This window comes from Bactrocera neohumeralis, unplaced genomic scaffold, assembly GCF_024586455.1.
Source record: "Bactrocera neohumeralis isolate Rockhampton unplaced genomic scaffold, APGP_CSIRO_Bneo_wtdbg2-racon-allhic-juicebox.fasta_v2 cluster10, whole genome shotgun sequence".
Lineage (NCBI taxonomy): Eukaryota > Metazoa > Arthropoda > Insecta > Diptera > Tephritidae > Bactrocera > Bactrocera neohumeralis.
Window position 1 is genome coordinate 214,827 of NW_026089623.1, and position 22,826 is coordinate 237,652.

A 22,826-nucleotide genomic window follows, 5' to 3' on the forward strand; every position below is an offset into this window, starting at 1 on the left:
ACCTGGTAATTAGCAGGTCACAAAATCAAAAAGAACTCTTGTCTGCCATTTTGAATATACTGAATAGAGATCATCACAGATATTAATCGATTGTAGTTATTTTCTATTTTGTAAGCAACTGAAACACGAAAAGGTTAAAAATAAATCAATTTTACATAAATTTCGTAAATATTATGAAACAAAGTCAACATATATTTTTACTTTTATTGATAATTATATTTTTGGACTATGTTATAGAAAATTTAATATATGTTATCGACATATATATTTTAATTCAAGTTTAAAAACATCTCTGAATAATTAAATGTAATAGATTTTGTGACTGTCACTTACAGAATAGCAAAATCGTCTCAAGTCTCAAAAATTGTCTCTAACTCAAAATCTCAAATTTAGAGACTTGAGACAGTATCACAGTACCGAATCGCACGGTAAAATTCTCAAATTTAGAGGCTTATGACTGCATCACAGTACAGAATCGCATGGTAATTATATATGTATATATATTGAATTTAAACGATTTGAGGAAACACATTTGGCAAAAATATTACAAGCGAGGCTATAAAATTTATGGGTTGCATTCGAATTTTGAAGGAACTACTGTGGACTCTTATTATTTTTGCCTCACATCTGTTTCTTACACACTGGCATCACTATCTACTACTTGTCATTGTGCGAAAAAGAGAGTAAAGCAAAAAATTTAAAGTAGTTTTGTTCATGTATTTGTTTTCATGGATAAAAGTTTCTTCTCTGAATAAAATATAAGTTATGCGAAAGGCATGCAAATTCCAAAATGTTAATGAAGATTAAAATATATTGTGTTTGATTTATACGCACCAATATCGACTATTTGAGTTTCGTGTCCATATCAACGTTTATCAGATTATAAAAAAGTATGTGTATATACATCTATAGTTACTTTGTATCTTTTTATTATGTATTACGTTCTTTTCAAGGTGGGAAAGGATACATTTTATTTAAGTAAAAGAGATTAGCTGTATTTTATGATGGCAGCGGTTGACAATGACAGTGATAATGATGTAGTTACAGATTTTGTAAATTATAATCCTGCATTCAATACTGATCTCAAACATTCTGTATCTGAACTGAATGTACAAATCCAATTGCAAAATACTAAAGTTCAACATGTAACTAATCATCAGCATCCCTCTTCTGAGAGTCAAAATTACTGCATTCCTATTATAGACACTGCACCAGTTTTATCCGCAAGTAATTCTTGTAATAATAACATGATTCCTACAATAAATGTAACACCGCACAGTCCGGCATCAATAACAAAATTTAATAATATTTTCGAGGACACGCTAACACAACTTCAAAGTATAAGAGAGACGGTGGTCCAAATGAAAAATTGCAGTGCCCGCATGCATGATGGTTTTAATAGTTTTTGGCCAGTTCATTCGGCTATACTAAGCGCATCTTTGCCTGACCTAAATTCAGTAAATAGCGCTAATGTAGCACTGGCTCTTGGACAGTATGTTAGATGGATGCCACGGCAACAGCAATATGTTCCTATAAATGAACGTCGTAGATCTTGGACAACCATTGATGATCTTAATATTACAAATAAGAGCATTAGTTTATCTAGCTTGGATAGTGAAGAACCTGAAACAATATGTGCCACAGATCAGCGTAGACGTTCTGCCAGAAATAGCACCGGAGGTAAGGTTTTAAATTAAGTAATACGAACATTAAAATTATGTACAAGAAAAAATACATGTTAATATTTTAAATTTAATCATATATGTACATATACAAAAATTCGACAATCTATGGTTGTTTTTTTTTTTGGATTTTTTCAATAGTTCTTTAAAAAAATTACCAATTGCCCAGTTTGTGCGTGACATAGAAATAGCCACACTGACCCGCTCTGCTGAAATTTAAAAACTCGTTTGAAATGATTAAGTGGTTTTAAGAACTGTTTACGTTTCGTTACTCGTTCGTTGTATGTACACAGTTTTTTTTTTAATTGTTTGGGATACTCTCACTGTGTTCGGTCTTGTAAGGAATCAACGGGCAAAAATACTATCACTGTCTATATAAAAGTGAAATTTTTGCCAAAGCTTTTTAAAGCCATAATAAGTAGTAAACAATTATATTCAAATAAATAAACCGCTCCAAAGCACTCTTCTGTCACGGAGTAATTATTCCTTGACTCGGCAGGTTCTTCTGAGAGGTATCCAATTTAAAGTAATACATATTGAGTACTATCCGGAGCGTGAATTAAAATTTCATGGACTAATGCAGGAAGATAATACCAGGTATATTCTTCTTCTTAACAACAGCGCGCCAGTCGTTTCTCCTTTTTGATATGTGGCGCCAATTGGAAATTCTAACCGAAGCCAGGTGCTTCTCCACCTGGCCTTTCCAAAGGAGTGAGAGTCTTCCTCTTCCACTGCTTCCCCATAAAATACGAGTAAATCTACGAGTACAGCAAACAACAACAATTTTATGCCGGATTGATTTAAATCATGTGTGGCAAAAACTGTACCAGCTTTGAAAATATGCGCATGTGACAAATTTTTGAGGCGTATGTACTCGGTGGAATTTCAATTATGCATATAACGTATGTATATACATACATATATGTATATGCATTTGAAATAGTACAGAAGTGCACGAGTAAATCAGTGATGATATATAAACCGAACGCTGTCGATCATTTCAATCATTGAAGCATGAGTGTGCATCATTTCGGGTATTTTCTGCCAATGCAAACGTTCATAAACAAATCATGTATAAGCTGATCGCTAGTGATTCAAAGTTGTTCTCTATCGCTGATTTTAAGACAAACGGTTCGATTCGTGTACATGAATCGAACAGACAGAATCAGACAGAGTAACGGATCAGTACTTGAGTTCAGTACTTGAGCACAAAAGTGCGTATAAACCAAACATTTCAGGTCAAATTAATATGACGAAAAAAACATAAATAAATTAAGGAAGGTGTATAATCAATCATATAGAGTAAAGTCAGTCGGATGATCGAAATTCCTGATGTTACTTATATAGGGGCTAGGCCAAGTTTTCGCTTAAATTTATCTATTTTACCCACAAAGATACACTGTTATGAGTAGAACACGCTCTCATGTTTTCATTGGGATAACTCACATATTGGCCGATATATGCGGTACAAAATCACCCGGAACTTCGAAAATCTTTATATTAAGTATGGGGGCTATGGGAAGAATTGGTCCGATTCAAATAATTTTTGACACACAGACCTATCATTATAAGGGAACGATTATCCCTTAATTTCAGTTATATATATCCGATACATATTGTGTTGTTGTAACGGTTATCTTGTCTCTGTTAGGATGGTAAGGTTCAGATAAGTTGTCATCGAGGTCATCCAGTGGTAGGCCCAGGAAAGTGATGTTTCGAGGGAGAGGGGTGCCAGATGTGTTGAGTTAGCTGGCAACCCCGTTTGGCTCGGTAAGTTTTAGATTTTCACCATTTATCCTCACTGCTTATTTTGTGGTGTATTTGGAGTTATGTACCTGATATATGGCTGATGCACAAGTTAAACTACTCTTTTCCAAAATTTTACGTCCTTTTTTTAATGTTCTTTAGCAAAATTCAGCCGTGCTCATAGCTTTTTGACGCCTTCGTACATGCCTATTGGATACGCCACACCCAAATTCCATTTTATTTCAGCAATAATCTCTCAAGAAGATTTAAAAGGATCAGCTTGGTTTTTTCTGTTATTTTACGTGCAGGAGCTTTGTTTTTCAGTAAATTATGATCACTTTTAACAAGTTTAATGGCGTTATATACCAAATAGTGTAGTGTCAAACTATCATTTGATTGTGTGCAAAATCCAACCAATTATACCAAGAATTATTAAAACTGTAAAAATAACTAATATTTGTTATGACGACCATTAGCGTCTATAACAGCTCGCAAACGACTGGACATGTCCTGAATAAGGTTTTTCATTTCACAGAGCTAGGGAATTTTTTGCTGTTCTTCTTGTATTGCTTTGATAAAAGCAGTTTTATTGGTTGGACTTCCTTTACTTACTCGCTACTTTAAAAAAGCCCACAAATTCTCTATTTGGCTTAAGTCAGGACTCTCAAACAAGAAAGCACAATGAGGATGAGTTATGGTAGTACGGCGTTACGTAAATACAAGGTGCGTTCCTAAGTAAACAGGACTTAAAAAAAAACAGAACAAATGGTTTTTTCGGCAAACTCAATTTGTTTTATGCAAAATAGTCTCCTTCTGCTTCAATAATCTTTTTGCTTTTTCCAAAAGCATGTCGAACGAGTGTTTTGGCTCGTTGGCCGGTATGGCCGCCAGTATACCGGTGCAAGCCTTTTCAATGGCCTCTACGTCTGCATAACGCTTTCCTTTTGGGCAAATGCATTTTTCCGAAAGGAAGATGTCGCACGGTGTCATATTAAGTAAATACGGTGAGTAGTTAATGGTTAAATGTGATTTTTGGTCAAATAATCGGTCACAAAGATGTCCTTCGAATGTTGGATTCTGAGTAATTTTTGGTCGAAATGCGATAAATCGATGTTTTGGAGATGTTCAATTCCATTTCCGTGAATTTCAATTATGATTTCGACTGATTTTTGAATTGACGCATAGTTTCGATGGAATTTCCGGTGATCACGGATTTTGATTGGCCCACATGTTGATCGTCATTTATGTCCTCACGACGACTTAGAAAACGTTGAAACCACTCGTGCACTCTGCTACGGGATAGGCAATCATCGCCATAAACTTGCTTCATTAATTGAAACGTTAAAACGGTAAAAGTTTTACCAATTTTAAAACAAAATTTAATGTTGGCTCTTTGTTCGATGCCCATTTTCGCACCAATAACACAAAAATACGGACACTTAAAACGCAATAACTTCACTTCCAATCAATGAAATGTCATGAAATCACTCACTGGACAATCGATAAAGATAGCAGATTCTAACGCACCAGTTGACATATAGATGGCCTGGGGGCGCTAGATTCTAAAAGTGCTGTTTACTTTGGAACGCGCCTTGTAAAAAAACAGAAACAAACAAATAAACAAAAATTTTAACATTAATTGAATCGAAAATAGAAGTTTAGCTAGTGGTATCTTTTCAATATTCTACGTTGTAAACTATTGTCCAGCTGTTGAATCGCAAATATATATATTCATGATTCTCCAAACGGAAGAGGTAAGGTCTACTAAATTTTTCGATTGTTTCCTTTACAGTACACTATTTTACATCCCGGTGGAGGACACTGTTTCTCACATAGAAAAGAGTCCTCACTATGGTGCGCAGAATTTTATTTTAAAAAGTTCGAATTATTTTTAAATTTGAATTCGCCGCTCTACCCCAGGTTTGAATGCCATACATTCATATCGGTCTAAATATTACCCTATATTTTAGCAATCTATTCTTCAGACTGAGGCGGGATCTTGGCCTAAGGAGCCAGTATATCTGCGCCACCTTTAATCTAAGCTGAGTTCTATTTATTTTTACGTAATCTTTCCAAGTGCGCCTCTTATCAATTGTAATCCGCAAAATAGTTGCGCATGTGTTTTTTGGTAACAACTGACCATATAAAACCACTTGAGGTCAATTTTTGTGCTTGAGGATATACTACTGTGATCAAATTGAAAGGTGAATTTTGTCCATTTCATCTCCTTCAAAGTAATCTCCTCCCCTGCAATACACTTATGCCAACGAATTTTCAGTCATCATAGCACTTGGAAAAATCCTCCGTCGCACGTAGGAGCATTTTCCTTCAAAAATCGGACAAAATTGAGAATTACAAACTACAGTGATGCTACTCAAAAATGATTTATTTATTACCTAAGTAACCGTACAACAATAAACCGATTAAATAATTGACCTTTACGCGTTATATTGCCACACAAGCAGTCGGAACCTAGACTTCGTTCAGTACGCACGTCCTTATTCTCGATACTTTCTATTATTCTCGAAATTGCAACTTGTGTTATGTGTTGTGTGAAGTGAATTCTGGAAAATATTTGTTATGGAGTCTGGACAACATGGTATTATTTAATTTTAATAATATAAATATTAATTTAGTTAATGTATTATTTTGTTTTTTTTTCTCGAAAACAATGAAATATCAACAAACGAAACAATTTTTTTTTTTAATTTTTTAGTGTTTTTGTTATAGTGTCGGGGGAGGTCGAGTTATAAATAAATTTTTTTTTTAATAATCTACAGGGTTTCTACTTATCATATAAACTTAAACTTTTCCCCATCTTTCCCCCGCTTAATAAAAAGCACGTTTAATTAGGTTGGTCACTTGCATAGAATGAGTACTGCTTTTATTTATTTATTTTAATTAAATACTGAAATAAGAAGTATAAGAGAGATCTATCGGAACCCACTTTTTGGTGAAATTTAGAATGTGATATTCTCTTAATATTTATATGTCACAATGTGAAAATAAGCGAAATCGGATTACAATCACGCCTACTTCCCATATAATACAATTTAAAATGCCATTTGATTCTTGCACTTTCTAGTACACAAATAAAGAAGTAATTAATATAACGGAATAAAATTTTGCGGTAATAATTTCCTTAACGTATGCCACCTTCTGACCAAAAATTGTTCAAATCCAACAAACTGTTGAAGCCCCTAGGTACCGAATATGTGGACCCCGGTACCTATAGTTGACTTTTGACCGAAAATATCGTTCAATGTGTGTGATAAGAAATTGAAATTCACACAGAATCCTTTCCTGACAATAGTATTTCTTTGTATCAAAAATGGGTTGAATCAGGTCAATCGTTTCCTGAGCTCCCATATAAAGATTTTCGAACTTCTAGATCACTTTATGCTGAATATATCCGCCAATATTTGAGTCATCTCAATGAAAACTTCAGAACAGGTTTTATTCATAACAGTGTATCGCTGGCTAAGGGTGCAAAGTGCCTAAGTCCATTTTTTGAAATTTTTCAGGAGAGACGAAAAACATTCTAAATATTATTTTTGTTAATATTTTTTAAAGCTGTATAACACAATGTCTTTTTATATTCGTAATTGATGACTCAAATACAATTTTAATTTGAAATAAGCATAAGATACTTGTTTATGTCTATTTTTGGGACTTAGCCCAATTTCTGCAACAGAGTTTTATTTTTGTAATGGACTTAGCTCTTTTTATTGTTAAACACCTTTTTTTCTCTTCGCCTGAAAAGAAAACACAAGTTAATAGAAACTTTAATTGTTTAATCAAGATTAATTATATTTCACTTTATTTTTATAATAAATATCTTAAATATACAAAAATCAGTCATATGTTCCAGTTATCAAAATCTTAAGCACTAATTATTCAAAATAAAAAAAAATTCATTCGTGTGGCAACTCGTCGTAAAATTTATGGTAGTCTTTTGGCAATGTTACCTTTAAAGATTGTAAGTCTTCATATTTCCTTTTTGAAAAAGGCCTTTTTTCATGGTAAAACTGATCCAGGTTGGACCACATTAATGGGGCAAAATGCATACATTTGCGCTGTGGAAGAGTTTTCCATTCATGCGGAAATCTTAATTTAAAAAATATTTTTCCATCTGGAGTATACTTCAGTGCTCGAATATCTGTCACTTTCGAATCACCTGCACCACGACCAGGACGTATGGTTTTAAAAAACGATACATTTTTAAACGATTTGAAAAATGTATGATCTAAATAGGTCACATCATATGGTTCTGGTTTCTCCCGCGCACCTTTACACAAACCAATATAGTCGGCTGGTACATAAATGTCTTTATTTTTTAATGCACGTTCAACTACAGAATGTACGCTATCAGCTTCCATTTGCGTATGACCTATTTCAAGTATTTTTTGCTCAATCGTAATTTTATTATTTATCGATGTATTAAGCAAAGCGTTTGACATAGTACAATTACGGTTTTGGTATGTACACCCGTCACTGTAAAAAATAATGTTAATCGGGTTATTTTTGTTTTCCAAATTATGCAGAATATTTTTTTTAATGAAATAAGTCCAAATACTAGCGAATTCATCAGCAGTTAATCCGCCTTCGACCTCGTGCCATAAAAAGCAGTACGCTTTTTGATTTTTCAAATTATAAAATACTAAGTTATGAACTTTCAACTTAGAGCTGTAATAAAATGTACTGACATTTGATTTCGGTGACATTAAAACAGCTTGAAGATCAACTGTAAATACGAATTGCGCGGCATTTTTATCTTTGGTTTTTTCTTCTCTGGCTTCTTTCTTCTTTTCCTGATGGAGCAAGTAATCTTCCTCTGAAATATTTCCGACACGATAACGCGCGCAAATATCGCACTGATCTTTTCTCGGCGCATACAAAGATAATTTTTTGTTTTCAAAAATGTCATTAAAAACTGTCATAGAAAGAGGTTGCTTTTCGTGTTCAGTACACCAATTATTTTTATAGAAATCATAAAGCTTTGTCTTAGACTGCCATTCTGATAATAGATATTTTTTTGTGATTGTAGCTCGACAATAATGAGATTCTGTGGCTGGAAGACTGTCGAAAAACATACTTAGTTCTTGCTGCTGTACACTTTGGGTAGCCATTCCTCGGTTGTGTTTGTTTGAATTGGATACAGAAAAGGGCGTTTTCAACCATTTCAAAACAGTTTTTCCGCTTATGCCCAATGTGTTTAAGAAGAGAGTGCGACACACACGCAAAATTGTATTATTGGCTTTAAGGTGATACTGCAGTGTTTGACTTCTCTTCGATGCGTTTTCTATGCGACGATTTCGAGGTCTTTTAGTTTGAATACACTCTATCAAAGTATTAACGTAATTTTTTTTTTGTTTCCAACACATTTTCCAAAATTCCTTAAATATTTGTTCTCTACATGATTCTGACAGTTGTGCGCATTTCATGATTGCAGTCTCACCTTTGTCCAAACAATTACATCTTTGCTTGCGAGTTCTAGCGTCTCTCACGTTATTGTATTGCCAAACGTTACCTGTTTTTTTTTGCCGAGGTATTTTTTACCACTTTGGCGAAGGACTTTATTTTTTTTCAGAAAAGGAGAAACTGGATTTTGTTTTTAATCTTTGTTTACGTGTTTTACTCTGCTCTGGTAACTCAAATGAATTGTCTGAACTGCTGTTAAAACCATAAGGCACTAGTCCTACAACACCATCATCTGCTTCAATTCCAAAACCAGGGCACTCTCTTGCTTTCGGTTGAATATTATTATTTTTATCAGCACACATCTGATATAATAACAATAACTAAACTTTAAATATTAAGAAAAAATAAGTAACCGTATTCACCTTCCACTTATGAGCAATTTTATAAAACAAATAAACAAACTTTACTGAATGTTGCGCCAAATTCCTATGAAACAGCTGATGCTGTGTACGTTCAGTGGACTTGGCGCGCGCTGTTTTGACAACTACGGACTTAAGACTTTTGCTTACCAACACTATACAACTTAAAAAAAAAATTCCTTTTTTTGTTTTTTAGCCCATGTATTTTCGAATTATCTTTCGAACTGCATCAAAATCTCATTTTTGAAAAAAATGGACTTAGGCACTTGGCACCCTTAGCCAGCGGTATGTTTGCGGCTAAAATAGATACAATTGGGCGAAAACTTTACCCTTCTCCCATATAACTATCGGGTGATTTTTTAAGAGCTTGATAACTTTTTTAAAAAAACGCATAAAATTTGCAAAATCTCATCGGTTCTTTATTTGAAACGTTAGATTGGTTCATGACATTTACTTTTTGAAGATAATTTCATTTAAATGTTGACCGCGGCTGCGTCTTAGGTGGTCCATTCGGAAAGTCCAATTTTGGGCAACTTTTTCGAGCATTTCGGCCGGAATAGCCCGAATTTCTTCGGAAATGTTGTCTTCCAAAGCTGGAATAGTTGCTGGCTTATTTCTGTAGACTTTAGACTTGACGTAGCCCCACAAAAAATAGTCTAAAGGCGTTAAATCGCATGATCTTGGTGGCCAACTGCCCATGCATCCCGAAAAATGCACTGTTTGGTGTGGTTTGTACGCTGGTGGAATCATTGGACCGTATTTTTTCAAAGATGCTGTTGGACGCAACGTTACGGTGAATGGCGATCGCTATCGTTCGATGCTAACAAACTTTTTGTTGCCAAAAATGGAAGAACTGAACTTGGTTGACATGTGGTTTCAACAAGATGGCGCTACATGCCACACAGCTCGCGATTCTATGGCCATTTTGAGGGAAAACTTCGGAGAACAATTCATCTCAAGAAATGGACCCGTAAGTTGGCCACCAAGATCATGCGATTTAACGCCTTTAGACTATTTTTTGTGGGGCTACGTCAAGTCTAAAGTCTACAGAAATAAGCCAGCAACTATTCCAGCTTTGGAAGACAACATTTCCGAAGAAATTCGGGCTATTCCGGCCGAAATGCTCGAAAAAGTTGCCCAAAATTGGACTTTCCGAATGGACCACCTAAGACGCAGCCGCGGTCAACATTTAAATGAAATTATCTTCAAAAAGTAAATGTCATGAACCAATCTAACGTTTCAAATAAAGAACCGATGAGATTTTGCAAATTTTATGCGTTTTTTTTTAAAAAAAAGTTATCAAGCTCTTAAAAAATCACCCGATATTACCAAGATTTTCGAACATCCACTTGATTGGTGATTGTATGTAAGGTACCTTAATGAAACCCAGGGAACATTTTTTGAGTATGTAGCATATTAGTAGTATGTGGGATGAGCAAAAATTGGTCGATACTACCCCAAACTGAAATATAAAATACTCGGTTGCCCCGAACTTAGCCCTTCCTTACTTGTTTTATTTGAATATATTGCATTATTATATTCAATCATGCATTTTTATTCATTTTCATCATATAATCACAAAATCATAAAATCATTAAATAATTTTGTCCGGTTTTTGAGACCAAATGCTCCTATGTGCGTCGTGATGGCTATCAGAGCCTTCTTCGATTCAGCTTTTTTATCCTGTGAATTTGCTGAATAGCCAGAAATTACACGAAGGTAAATCGGGCGAATGCGATGATTGCGGCACAATATTTGTGAAAGTGTGGCGTAATGATCACGAATAACCAATGCAGTATGAGATGGTGCATTATCACATTTCTTTGTTCAATAAATTCAGACATAGTAAAAATCGGAAAATTCACTTTTAAGGCCTCTTAAAGCGACGCGTATCTCAAATTCTAATGAATATTTTGATGTGAAATTTAGCAAAGATGTCACTAAGAACACTACCAACTTACAGAAAAAAATTTACCGATTCGAAAAACACGCGGTATAAAGAATATAGAGCACAAGGGCGAGTACACTGCCTTGAGGAGCGCCAGCACAAATTGATCTCAAATCAAAGAAATAATAAGGCAATGGTAATGGTTTAAATGAGTTAAGCCTCCACCCACTCTACCCGGGAAAAACTGGCGCACTCTAGCTAAACATAGCACAATACACCACAGCCGATGAGAGCACAACACAAAACCAACGCAACTCACCACACCTATTGACCAACCCACTTAACAAAAAGGATGGACAACGGGATCGTATCATCAATTCGCTACCAACATTCGCTTACACACTGCACCGCGTCGACACCTTTCCCATATTTACTCGAACTACAAATTCGCGGGATCTCAACACAATTCATTATTCACAAGTCGTTAACAACATCTGCTTATATATTCGAATAAAAATATTGACCACACGGTTCCTGCGCGCTGACCTTTTTCGCACATCAACATCCGTTCATCGACACACGTGTAAGTGATTTATAACAAAATTTAAATGCTAAATTGGGCATCCAATTAAACAGTAGTTTTTCCTTTAATTTGAACAATAGGCCTAGAAGCCATACTTATTATTTTCCATAGCATCAGTTATAAAGTGTTCTACCATATTGCTCCACTGTCATTGATAAGTGGGAAGATTGTGCCATGAAATGTTCTGAAGCCAAACTGAGGATTCGGAATAAGCTGTTTGTCTTCCAACACCGACAAAAGCTTACGTAAAAATGTACTTTCGAGATAATTACCAGTAGACTAATTAGTCGATAAGAATTAACCAGATGTTCATGTTTTCCGGGTTTAAGAATTAAAATAACGTCAGCAAATTTCCATTGTGATGAGAAACGCATTCCGTTAAAAAGGTAATCATGCTGATTACGTTTTCGCGTAACGCTTTAAGTGCAAACGCATTAATTCCGTCATAATCTGGTAAATTATTGTTTACCTATGCTTTTTTTCATCCTGAAAATATAACATTATCAAGGACTATTTGTGCCCTTTTAATACTTTTCGGACTTGACTTATAGCAATAATTTTAAGAACAGATGCCAACTGCCTTAGGACTGCTTAAGAATATTTTTAATTTCTTTTAACATTTTGATTAATCGCACCTACTGAGTTTTGTGGTCTGCCTGTGTATTAATTCCAACCTATTTTCTTTTTCAGCGCGTTTAATAATAACATAAATAGTTCTTAGCTTAATTCAAAACTTAGAAGTTTTTCCTTGGTGATAATGGAAATAAACTAATTGAATGATGAAATTGATGAAATTAATTACAGGCATTGCTTAAAGCCCCATGTTAAACAAGATGCACGCAGTCGAAAGCATATAACATAAATAATAAACGGTGATCCAGGAAGGAACTTTTTTCAATAGCCTTTTTTTGACTGATCACGCGTGAGTCGGGCCAAGCTATCTTGTTATTTTTGTTCAGTATTGTTTGGCATTTTAACATGGAAAGACTTACACCTGAATAACGTTTACAAATTGTTCAACCTTATTACGAAAATTCACGTTCTGTGAAATATGTGTTTCGCGGGCTTCGCTCAACTTATGGTCAACATAATCTTGAGACCTATTTTCGACCGTATAGACCACGTCCAGCACGCAGTGAAGAAAATATAGCAGCCGTAGCATGAATACCGTGGAGAAATTGGAATTGGAAATTTTTGTGTTTTATTCTTTAAAAAAGGTGGGAGCCGCGAAATGGATCTTACTATATATTCAGAGAATTCATAGCATTACACATTAATTCAAATTTGAAGTACGGTTTTAAACTGCTTATGTTTTCTACAAATTGCATTTTGTAAAGAATTAATTGGCGGCACAATATTTGCCGAATTCGGTTATTCTTCTTCGTAGCATTTATAAAGACTACTTAGATCAATTATAAAATGCAAAAAAATATTACGAATTTAGTTTACGAAGCATTATAGTTTACTAAATATGAATTTAAAAATAAAATTATATACTTCCTTTCATTTTGCAAACAATTAATTTTACCCCATTACCCCCATTTTAACCCCAAATTCGGGGGTTGCTATTCTAAAATTTTCCCCACATCTTCATCGCCGTCATTCCCAATTAGTAAATATTATGATACTGTCATTGAGTGGGAAAGTTTAACGTCTTGGAATCGACAAATTGCGGTCTTCAGCAACACTTGCCAGAATGGCAATAATATTTTCATTGCTTTGAGCGGTTGTCTTATTGGCACTTGAACATTATGTAAAGAAAAAGTACGCTCTAAATTTTCAACAATTTGACGAAAGCGATCAGAGGTGTACTATTATTTTTCTTCTTCTTTACTGACGTAGAAACCGCTTACGCGGTTACAGCCGAGTTAACAACAGTGCGCCAGTCGTTTCTTCTTTTCGCAAAGTGGCGCCAATTGGAGACTCCAAGCGAAGCCAGGTCTTTTTCCACCTGGTCCAATTTTAATTCCAATCGTTGGGCATGCTTTCGTCCGACCACATTTTACAAAGAAGCTGATGCATGCTCCTAATCAGTTCTTCGCCGCCGTATTTCAGTAGCTCGGCCGGCAATTCATCGGCTACCGCCGCTTTGTTGTTCTTCAGACGGGTAATTGCTATTCGAACTTCTTCATGGTAGGGCAATGGAACGTCTGTTCCATCGTTATCGATTGAGGAAACGGGTTCGCCTTCTCCTGGCGTTATATTTTAACTGCCATTCAGCAGGCTGGAGAAGTGTTCCCTCCATAATGTTTGTATGCGCTGTGCATCAGTCACTACATCACCTTTTTCGGTTCTACAAGAGTATGCTCCGGTCCTGAAATCTTCTGTTAGTCACCTAGTTGCGAGGTAGGCAGTCTGTTTTCTCTCCGCTCCACAGTTCCTTTATACCGAGTTGTTGACGAATGCTTTCAGAGAGCAGGAGTGCAAGTTGTGTAGAAAATCGTCCGGCTGTCGGTTGTGATTGCAGCTCGTCGACGTCGAACCTTCCCTGGTATCAAGCCGAGGGTACGCTCATTCTACTTTACCTCAGCACCATTATCGCCGTAGAACGTTATGGTCGCAAATGTACACCAAGTTCCCTTCTTTTAACGGCTTTGTTCGTTAGCAGCACTTTACTTGGCGAGTCAATGAATGTTTTTGTGATAATTCACTTTGTAGGCGAATGAAGCCGAAGAACAGGGAATCGCTTGACTTCTTAGTCAGTGCCATCCATCTTTTCCCAGTGCTGGTAATCACGCTCCGCGACAAACATTACAGTCATGGCACCCAATAACTGTGACGGATATCTTACGGTTGTAACTCTAATAGCTTACAAGGCATGATTTTTTGGTAGAATAATAGAAAGTCGTGCGCTAGTTGGTAGCCAGCTACCTGCGTCAATGCGTCCCTGCACTCTGAGGACGCCTTCCTCGTCTATGTACCGTGAAAGTGGGAGTAATGGGCGTTTACGAGCGTTGTCCTGACCGTTTTCCATGAACTGGATCTTTGTTGCGACCACTTCACGTTGTAATAGGTGGCATAAGAGGTGTTTGGCATTCTCTACTTCTTTAGCAGTTAAACCGTAGCATTGGTCCATCTGTCCGCCACGGCGGCAATTATTGATGAAGTGTAATTAGCGTATTAGCAATCATTTAAATAAAGAAAAATTATTAGATTCATAAAGATTACAACTCACAATGAATAAGGCAAATTTAAAGCAAAGTTGTTCATGAGGTTCATCATTTCCAACGATTATCATATTTTTAGAGGGCCAAAGAGGAATGGGGAACCACGTGACCAACGCGCAGCTGAACTAAAATTGATACCATCATTTATACGCCTAGTTTCATCGGCTATGTTGAGCTGTATGAAGAGCTAGTAACGACGGTGCTTACTTTGAATCTATTTTGAGTGCTTTTTTGAGTTAAACGATTGCTACTTCAATTTTACCCGTTGAAGTTTGTGATCGAAGATAGACAACAGCGGCGAAGGCGTCTTCACTGGCGTCAACAAATATGTGGAGTTGATCTAAATGTCAACTTACATGAACCTTACCACCCAAGCGGGAATTATAAACCCGTTAGAACAACAATAACAATGTGGAGTTGAAGTACTTGAAGTTCACCACTTCCAAAATAAAAACTAGGTACGGCGTATTTCATAACCTATGTCGTATTTCCACAGCTAACGCATAAGTAATTTGGAGTCATTGACGAAGTTGCTAAGAAATCCTTGAGAGTCGACAACATAACGATGATTAGAAGTTCTCTTTTAGTTGGGCGTCTTTTTTCATTTGCAACCTTCATCAACGTTGTGGAATTTTAATTTGAGACCAAACAAAATTTGACGACAACTTCTAAAAGAAACAAAGCACCCACTCTCCAACGAAACCTTCTTTTTTTCAATTCCTCCTCTTTTTTATTGGCGTAGACACCGCTTACACGATTATAGCCGAGTAAACAACAGCGTTTCTTCTTTTTGCTACATGGCGCCAATTGAATAGTCCAAGCGAAGCCAGGTCCTTTTCCACCTGGTCCATCCAACGGAGTGGAGGTCTTCCTCTTCCTCTGCTTCCCCCGGCAGGTACTGCCTCGAATACTTTCAGAGATTATCTACGACTTCAAAGTTATGACTGTCAACAGTGACATGAGAGCCAAGTCGCGAGTGCGACGACTGTTTGTTTGATGACAGGAGATATTTCGTCTTGCCCTCGTTCACTACCCGACCCATTTGCTTTGGTTCCTTGTCGAGTCTGGAGAAAGCAGAAATAATGGCGCGGGTGTTGAGGGCGATGATATCAATATCATCGGCATACGCCAGCAGCTGTACACTCTTATAAAAGATTGTACCTGCTCGATTAAGTTCTGCAGCTCGAATTATTTTCTCCAGCAGCAGATTGAAGAAATCGCACGATAGGGAGTCGCCTTGTCTGAAACCTCGTTTGGTATCGAACGGCTCGGATAGGTCCTTCCCGATCCTTATGGAGCTTTTGGTGTTGCTCAACGTCAGTTTACACAGTTGTATTAATTTTGCGGGGATACCAAATTCAGACAATGCTGCATAAAGGCAGCTCTTTTTTCTGCTGTCGAAAGCAGCTTTGAAATCGACGAAGAGGTGGTGTGTGTCGATTCTCCTTTCGCGGGTCTTTTCCAAAATTTGGCGCATGGCGAATATCTGGTCGAGTGTTGATTTTCCAGGTTTAAAGCCACACTGATAAGGTCCAATCAGTTTGTTGACGGTGAGCTTTAATCTTTCACACAGTACGCTCGATATGCGATGTTGAAGACTTATTCCTTTCTGTGGATTGGGCAGAGCACACTTAAATTAAATTCCAATCGTTGGGCATGCTTTCGTCCGACCATATTTTACAAAGAAGCTGCTCCTTATCAGTTCTTCGCCGCCGAGTTTGAATAGCTCGGCCGGCAATCCATCGCCATCCATAGTTGTAGCTGTCGGGTATCCTTACGTTTTCAGCTCTCCTTATGAGACCTGCCTCAGACCGTGTACCGACGCGGCGTGTGTTATGTTTCAGGATAGCTCTTGCCCGAGTGTTCGCTTCACTCTCTATAGGTGGAGCAGCTTAAGCACCGAAATTTTCAGTTTTTAAGGGTTAGCTACCATATTGTGGAGAGACTGATCAGATTCATATTTGACAAATGTAATTCTCCAATATCCTCCCTCGATGAATAATACTCTAATAATACTCTATAAGGCACTCATTATTCCCGTCCTGCTATCCTGACGTAACCTTTCAGGCTCTTCAATAACCATTGATTGTAATTTCTGTACCCATAAATCGCGGTTGAAAGCTGGTTGTCCTGTGCAGACTTGATAATTGTGTGGAGGGAAAAGTTGTATTGGCGAATGTAGGAATTGTCGTTGTATAAGTATGGCCTACCAATCCCTAAAATAGTTGAACTATGCATGTGGGTTGTAGCACCTGTACCTGTTGCCAAAACGGCGGAGTGAAAAGCGAATCGGTTAGCTGACGATTGCTGCTCTGTTAATTGAACGGTTCCCAATTGTACTGTAGTCCTCGCTGTTTGCGTTTGCGATACTGGAGAGACGGGAACATTATTGTTGGATTTATCCACGTTAGGTATTTCACTGCGTAATTAGTGCTCCTTAATATCGCACAAATGAATAGAGGAACTGCAGACTGCACACTTATCATAGTTTGTACCTACCTGTTTATGCAAAGGGAGAATGACAAATATGTAAATCGCACAAACAAGCAAGCAGAAACTGTGTAGCGGAAAATGTATGTATGTATGTAAAAGGAAGAAATCAAAGACAATTTAAAAACTTAAGAAATTGGAATTGAAACATACAACAGTAAAATAAACATAGAAATTAACTGTAATATTAGGATCTACACAAGTTTTGAACATTCACAGCAAAGACATCTTTGTATATTTTTTTGCTTTGGTAATTTTTTAGGTTTTTTTCGGGCTGAAAGCAAAAATAAAAGCAGCATAAGTTAAACTTGTATATTTTTTCTTAAATAATTATGTACTAATGATTGTAAGGCAATATTATATATAGAATAATTTTGCAAAAACTTGTTAATAGATTTCTATGTTAATTTTGGTCGTTGTTATTATTTCGAACACGTCGTAATTGTTATATTTTTAATTTCCATTTAAAATTTACTTTTAGGCATATCAACACACTCCCTTAACGAAGCAGAATTGGCCCGCGATTTTCAGCGAATTGCCGCAAAGCGTAGTCTAGCAACAGAAATTCGTATTCCACTACAAAAAAGCATATCTACTTCATCAATAGTTGCAAAAGAAGAGATTAAATCTCGTCATCTGTATGATAGCGAAGATGAAAACCAAAGCCTTTTGAGAGCCCATGTGAAAATTGAGGCCTACGATAATGTGGAGAAACGTCGAAAGCGGGGTTCACTATTCTTTCGCAAAAAAAAGGATAAGAATAAAATGAAGTCTGGAGGTCAAACAGGTGTTTGTGATTCGTGTGGTATCAATATATCAACGTCAAATATTAAGGAACATCAAATGGAATGCAAAGTAAAAAAATCGGGTTCGAGTAGTGGTCAAAAATTGTTGTTGGTTGGTGTAAAGAAGGGAGCAGATAAAACAGAAATCGGTCAAGACTATTTCGATGGAGTTGATCAAAGCGGAAATATTAATGACGACACACCATTGATACGTTCTGAATTTCTAAATGACCCTCCCATCGAAGCCCAGGATCTAGGCGCAGATCCAATACTTGGAATAGCAGCTGATGAGCATGATTCATGGTCACCCAGTGTTCCCAGGGACGTAATAAAATCTCTCAAAGAAAAGCAGATTAAAAGACAGGAACATATATATGAGTTTATTATGACAGAGAAACACCATTGTCAAACTCTACTTGTAATGCAAAAAGTTTTCGTCGAAAGTTTGGAACGTCATTTTCCTTCGTTGAATATAAATACCATGTTCCCCCGTTTATCAGAATTAACTGAGTTGCATATAAATTTTTTAAAAAAATTAAGACAAAAACAACGGGAGCAGTATGTTGTTGATAGTATAGCTGACATATTATTGGATTTTTTTTCATTGGAAAAAGCCCAACACCTAAGACTAGCATATGGGGAATTTTGTGCTAATCATCGGACAGCACTGGAACATTTTAAGACGTGCATGACCAGTCGTGATCAAACGTTTGCTGAGTGGTACAAACACTGCTTAGCTAATCCGTTATTAAAGAAAAAAGGAATTCCAGAATGTGTACTATTTGTTACCCAGCGCCTTACTAAATATCCTTTATTGATCGAACCCCTTCTTAAAAGTGGGCGGGAAGATAAATTAGAAGCAGATAAGCTTCAGCATGCCCTTAATTTAGTAAAAGCTTTACTTATAGATGTTGATGCGTGCGTTGCTGAGAAAGAGTTACGAGAAAGACAAATGGAAATTTTTAATCGTGTCGACCCGAAATCGTTTGCCATTTATAAAAATAAACCATTCCGTAAATCAGATATTGGAGCTGAGTCACGTCGTCGTTTGAAATTCGAAGGTTATGCAACTTTAATGCAAGGGCGTTCGAAGATGCAATTGGTCTTAGTTGTTGTACTCACCGACTGTCTATTCTTCCTTTGTGAAAATTCTGCCCACAACAAGTACACATTTTTTACACCAGAACATAAAGCGGGTGTAGTTCCATTACAAAAGTTGCTCATTCGTGAAAAAGCGGGAACCGAAGCACGGGGTATATATATAATTTCTTCAAATCCATCTTTTCCAGAAATGTATGAATTAAAAGTGCAGCAGCCTAAGGATAAGAATACTTGGATTCAGTCAATACGGCAGTCCGTTCTGGAGTGTCCATCTTCTGATGTTATAGAATCTGAAGATCTTACAGCTGAAGAAAAACTTCGAATTGGTGTTAGTAAACGAGATCTTATTGATAAAATAAGACAGAAAGATATTGATCATGCAATTCTCTTGGAGGACAAGATATATCTCCAACTAAATTTATTAAAAGAGCAAAAGAATTTTTTTGAAGTAACTACAACATATGGGCAAAGTTGTAGTACTCATGGCGGCAATGGGACGTTCTTTAATGGAAGCTCAACAAACGCATCAAATTTCCTTGCTACATTTGGTTCCTATAAGGATTTAGTGGGCGTGGATTGTAATACGATCGAGTTGTGGAAATATGTGTTGAATATGGTACAAAGTATTAGCCAACTGGCTGCTATGGTGTATACAGCATCCACTGGTTTGCCAGTGTCGCGTTCAGTAAGTTCGGTAGGGGAAAAACAAAGTGACAGTTATGCATCACCTACACTACCAAAACGTGCAGAAACATTTGCTGGTTTTGACGAAAAACGTGGTAAAGGTAGTTTTTCGTATAGTAACGTGTCGAAAATACCTGCATTACAAACCCTGATACCACGGTTACAAGAGCTAGAAGAGAAGGGTGATCCTAAATCTAGTTCATCAGTGGTCACTTTGAATATACAATCCATAGGAAGTGACTCACAGTCCTCAACCACACTTGGAACTGAAGATATTGCAATCAAAGATCATAATTATGCCGCATTGCAAATATCACATCATCTTCATACTTTACTATGCATAGTGTCACAACAGATGACAGTTATACAAAACTTGCAATTACAATTGGCATTGTATCGAGAAAGTCCACGAGTCGCTTATACCCATAATGATCAGTTAGAAGAGTTACGAAATCTGCAGGATAAATTACAGGATGAGAAAACTGCTTGGTTACGCCAAAAAGAGCAACAGGAAAAAGAATTAGAGGAAAAGTATGCGCAGCAAATTAAACTTCAAGAGCAAATCAAAGCTGAACAAGAAGATATTAAGCAACAACGCGAACAACTTTATCGTAAAATGGAATTACTCTCAAATCAAGGACTACTTCTGTCGCCCAATACACCTCTATTGATTAATAGTCCATCATTGGCTGCAACTTCCTCTGGTGATGATGCACACGATAGTCACGAAGGAGCACATTTGCAAAGTGATGTGTCCACACCCTCCTTAGCCCAGAGTACTGTCGATCGACGAAAAGACAAATGGCGTACAGCTTCGACGATTTCTAAAAATCCACCTGTTAATTTGCTAAGTGCCACTAATGCACCAAAAATAAATCCGACTTGTATTAAGCAAAAGTTTCCTATGAAGTTATCTTCGCTTTCGACGAGTACATCCTTAAGTAGTCCTAACTCGGGCAGCAGCAAAATTGACAAATCTGCCAGTTTTAATGCAAGTGTACTACAGCAAGCCGGATGCACACAGATATTGCCACTCAAGCTGGCTGATAAACGCTCTACTACGACACAATCAACGTCCCAAATTGTTTCCAACCATGCTCGCACTGGCAGTTCACCTGCAATTATTCAACATCCTAATACGAGAACAGCCACGTCACCCCCTCTTTCAACTGTGAGCATAAGTCGGACGGATTCCTCATCGGCTTTACCTTTTTGCCAGCGACAGACGCCCACTTCCTCGCGCAGTTCTCAAGCAATGTTAGCGGCAGAAAACAATTGTTTGTCATCAATTGGGACCAGCAATTTAAACCGCCGTAACAAAAATAACAATGTTAAACCAGATGAGGAAGAAATTTATTTTTGACGCTCGTTCTCACCAGAGGTTGAGATATAAATGCGGCATTAATATAGTTATATTATTTCAGACATTTAATTGGAAGAAAACAATCCATTGGCCCAGCTCAAAAACAAAGTATAAGACTCATGATAGGTTTTAAGATTTAAAGTACATATGTATGTATGCTTTATTCATATGTAGTTGGCAAATAGCTTATGTATTTACATTCCGATACGTATATATTATATAATGCTTCCATTCTCAATATGTGAGTTGTAGGCATGTGAGATTTCAGTAAACTTGCAGTAAAAAGAATTAATTGAATTATATGTATGTATGCAATAATATTTTCATAAATCAGTAATATTATCATTTAATAAGTAACATTATAAATAGTTCTGCAATTTATACACATGCAATTATGTATGTATGCGTTGCTGGCATTTATGTCTATAATAAACCTTTGATTCAGTATAACTACTGATTGTAATAAAATCGAAAATATTCAATTTGTTATATTTTTCGAATTATACTCCTACATAGGTTAAAGAGAAATCAAGCGAAGATGTCGCTTTTATGCAATTACGTTCATCTAAAGCAGTGGTTCCCAAACTTATTTTGTCTACCGCCCACTTTGAGAATAAATATTTTTTTAGCGCCCCCATTTTTTCACCTATTTAAAAACCACTATAACTTCAAATTAATTATTGTGACCTATATATGTATATTATCGGAGAATTCTAAACGAAACTTTTACTACAACCAGCAACTTGAAACCTGAGCGCAGTAGGTAACATACAACGGCGCTTAGGGCTCAAGTTAATTCTTACGGGCTCCACCTGCCAATAAGAAGGATTATTTAAACACTACTTTATAGTATTAAAATAGAGAATATTTTATTAAAAATAAATTTAAAATAATCGATCCATATATAAAAACTAATGTGAAGGATGAATCTGATGCTGTTTAATAAGTTTGTTAATATCAGGTTCCAATTTACTCAAGAACAGTCGCAAGTCGCCACGTTCGGTAACAAGCAAACGATTTCTATTTTTAGTAAGCAGTGTTGTCACAGCACTAAATCCACGTTCACATAAATATGACGATGGGAATGCTATCAAGAATCGAACGATTGACCACAATCCAGGGTACAATTGCGAGATCGGTTTTTGTTGCCAAAATTCTTGGTAACCATTTTTGAACTTGATTTTTATTTCCTCGTTTGTTGTCAATTCTATAAGTTCTTCTTCCAGCTGAGGTGACATTGCTGTGTTGACATTTGGAAACGGATCCAACAACCAGTCTGGTATTTCCAAGTTCAAAATGTCCTGGTATCGTTCGGTGAAGTTAATGTGGAGGTTTTCCAAATGTTGGCAGTAGGCAAACAACTCGTCATTACTGCATGATACTGATAAATTCGGAAAATTGTGAAACTCACGTCTGCCCAGATTCTTTTTGTGTAGAAGCAGTTTGGCTGCGAAAGCAGCAACAACGTTTTTTGTTTTAATTAAATTTAGTTTATCG

The 22,826-nt window shown here is 36.5% G+C and overlaps 1 protein-coding gene across 1 annotated transcript; it reads left to right on the top strand.

Moving 5' to 3' along the window:
• The first annotated feature begins 651 nt into the window (after positions 1-651).
• LOC126764832 (rho guanine nucleotide exchange factor 18) lies at positions 652-21,804 on the top strand. The gene is made up of 3 exons (XM_050482408.1): positions 652-890; positions 954-1,680; positions 17,878-21,804. The coding sequence occupies exons 2-3, from the start codon at positions 1,002-1,004 to the stop codon at positions 21,327-21,329; spliced, it is 4,131 nt and encodes a 1,376-aa protein (XP_050338365.1). The 5' UTR covers positions 652-890; positions 954-1,001; the 3' UTR covers positions 21,330-21,804.
• The last annotated feature ends 1,022 nt before the right edge of the window (positions 21,805-22,826 follow it).

Bases quoted from the DNA above. Each gene is read 5' to 3' on its own strand.
- LOC126764832 (XM_050482408.1), top strand. From the start codon at position 1,002: ATGATGGCAGCGGTTGACAATGACAGTGATAATGATGTAGTTACAGAT. The intron at 1,681-17,877 runs GTAAGGTTTTAA...ATTTACTTTTAG, and splicing joins TGCCAGAAATAGCACCGGAG to GCATATCAACACACTCCCTT.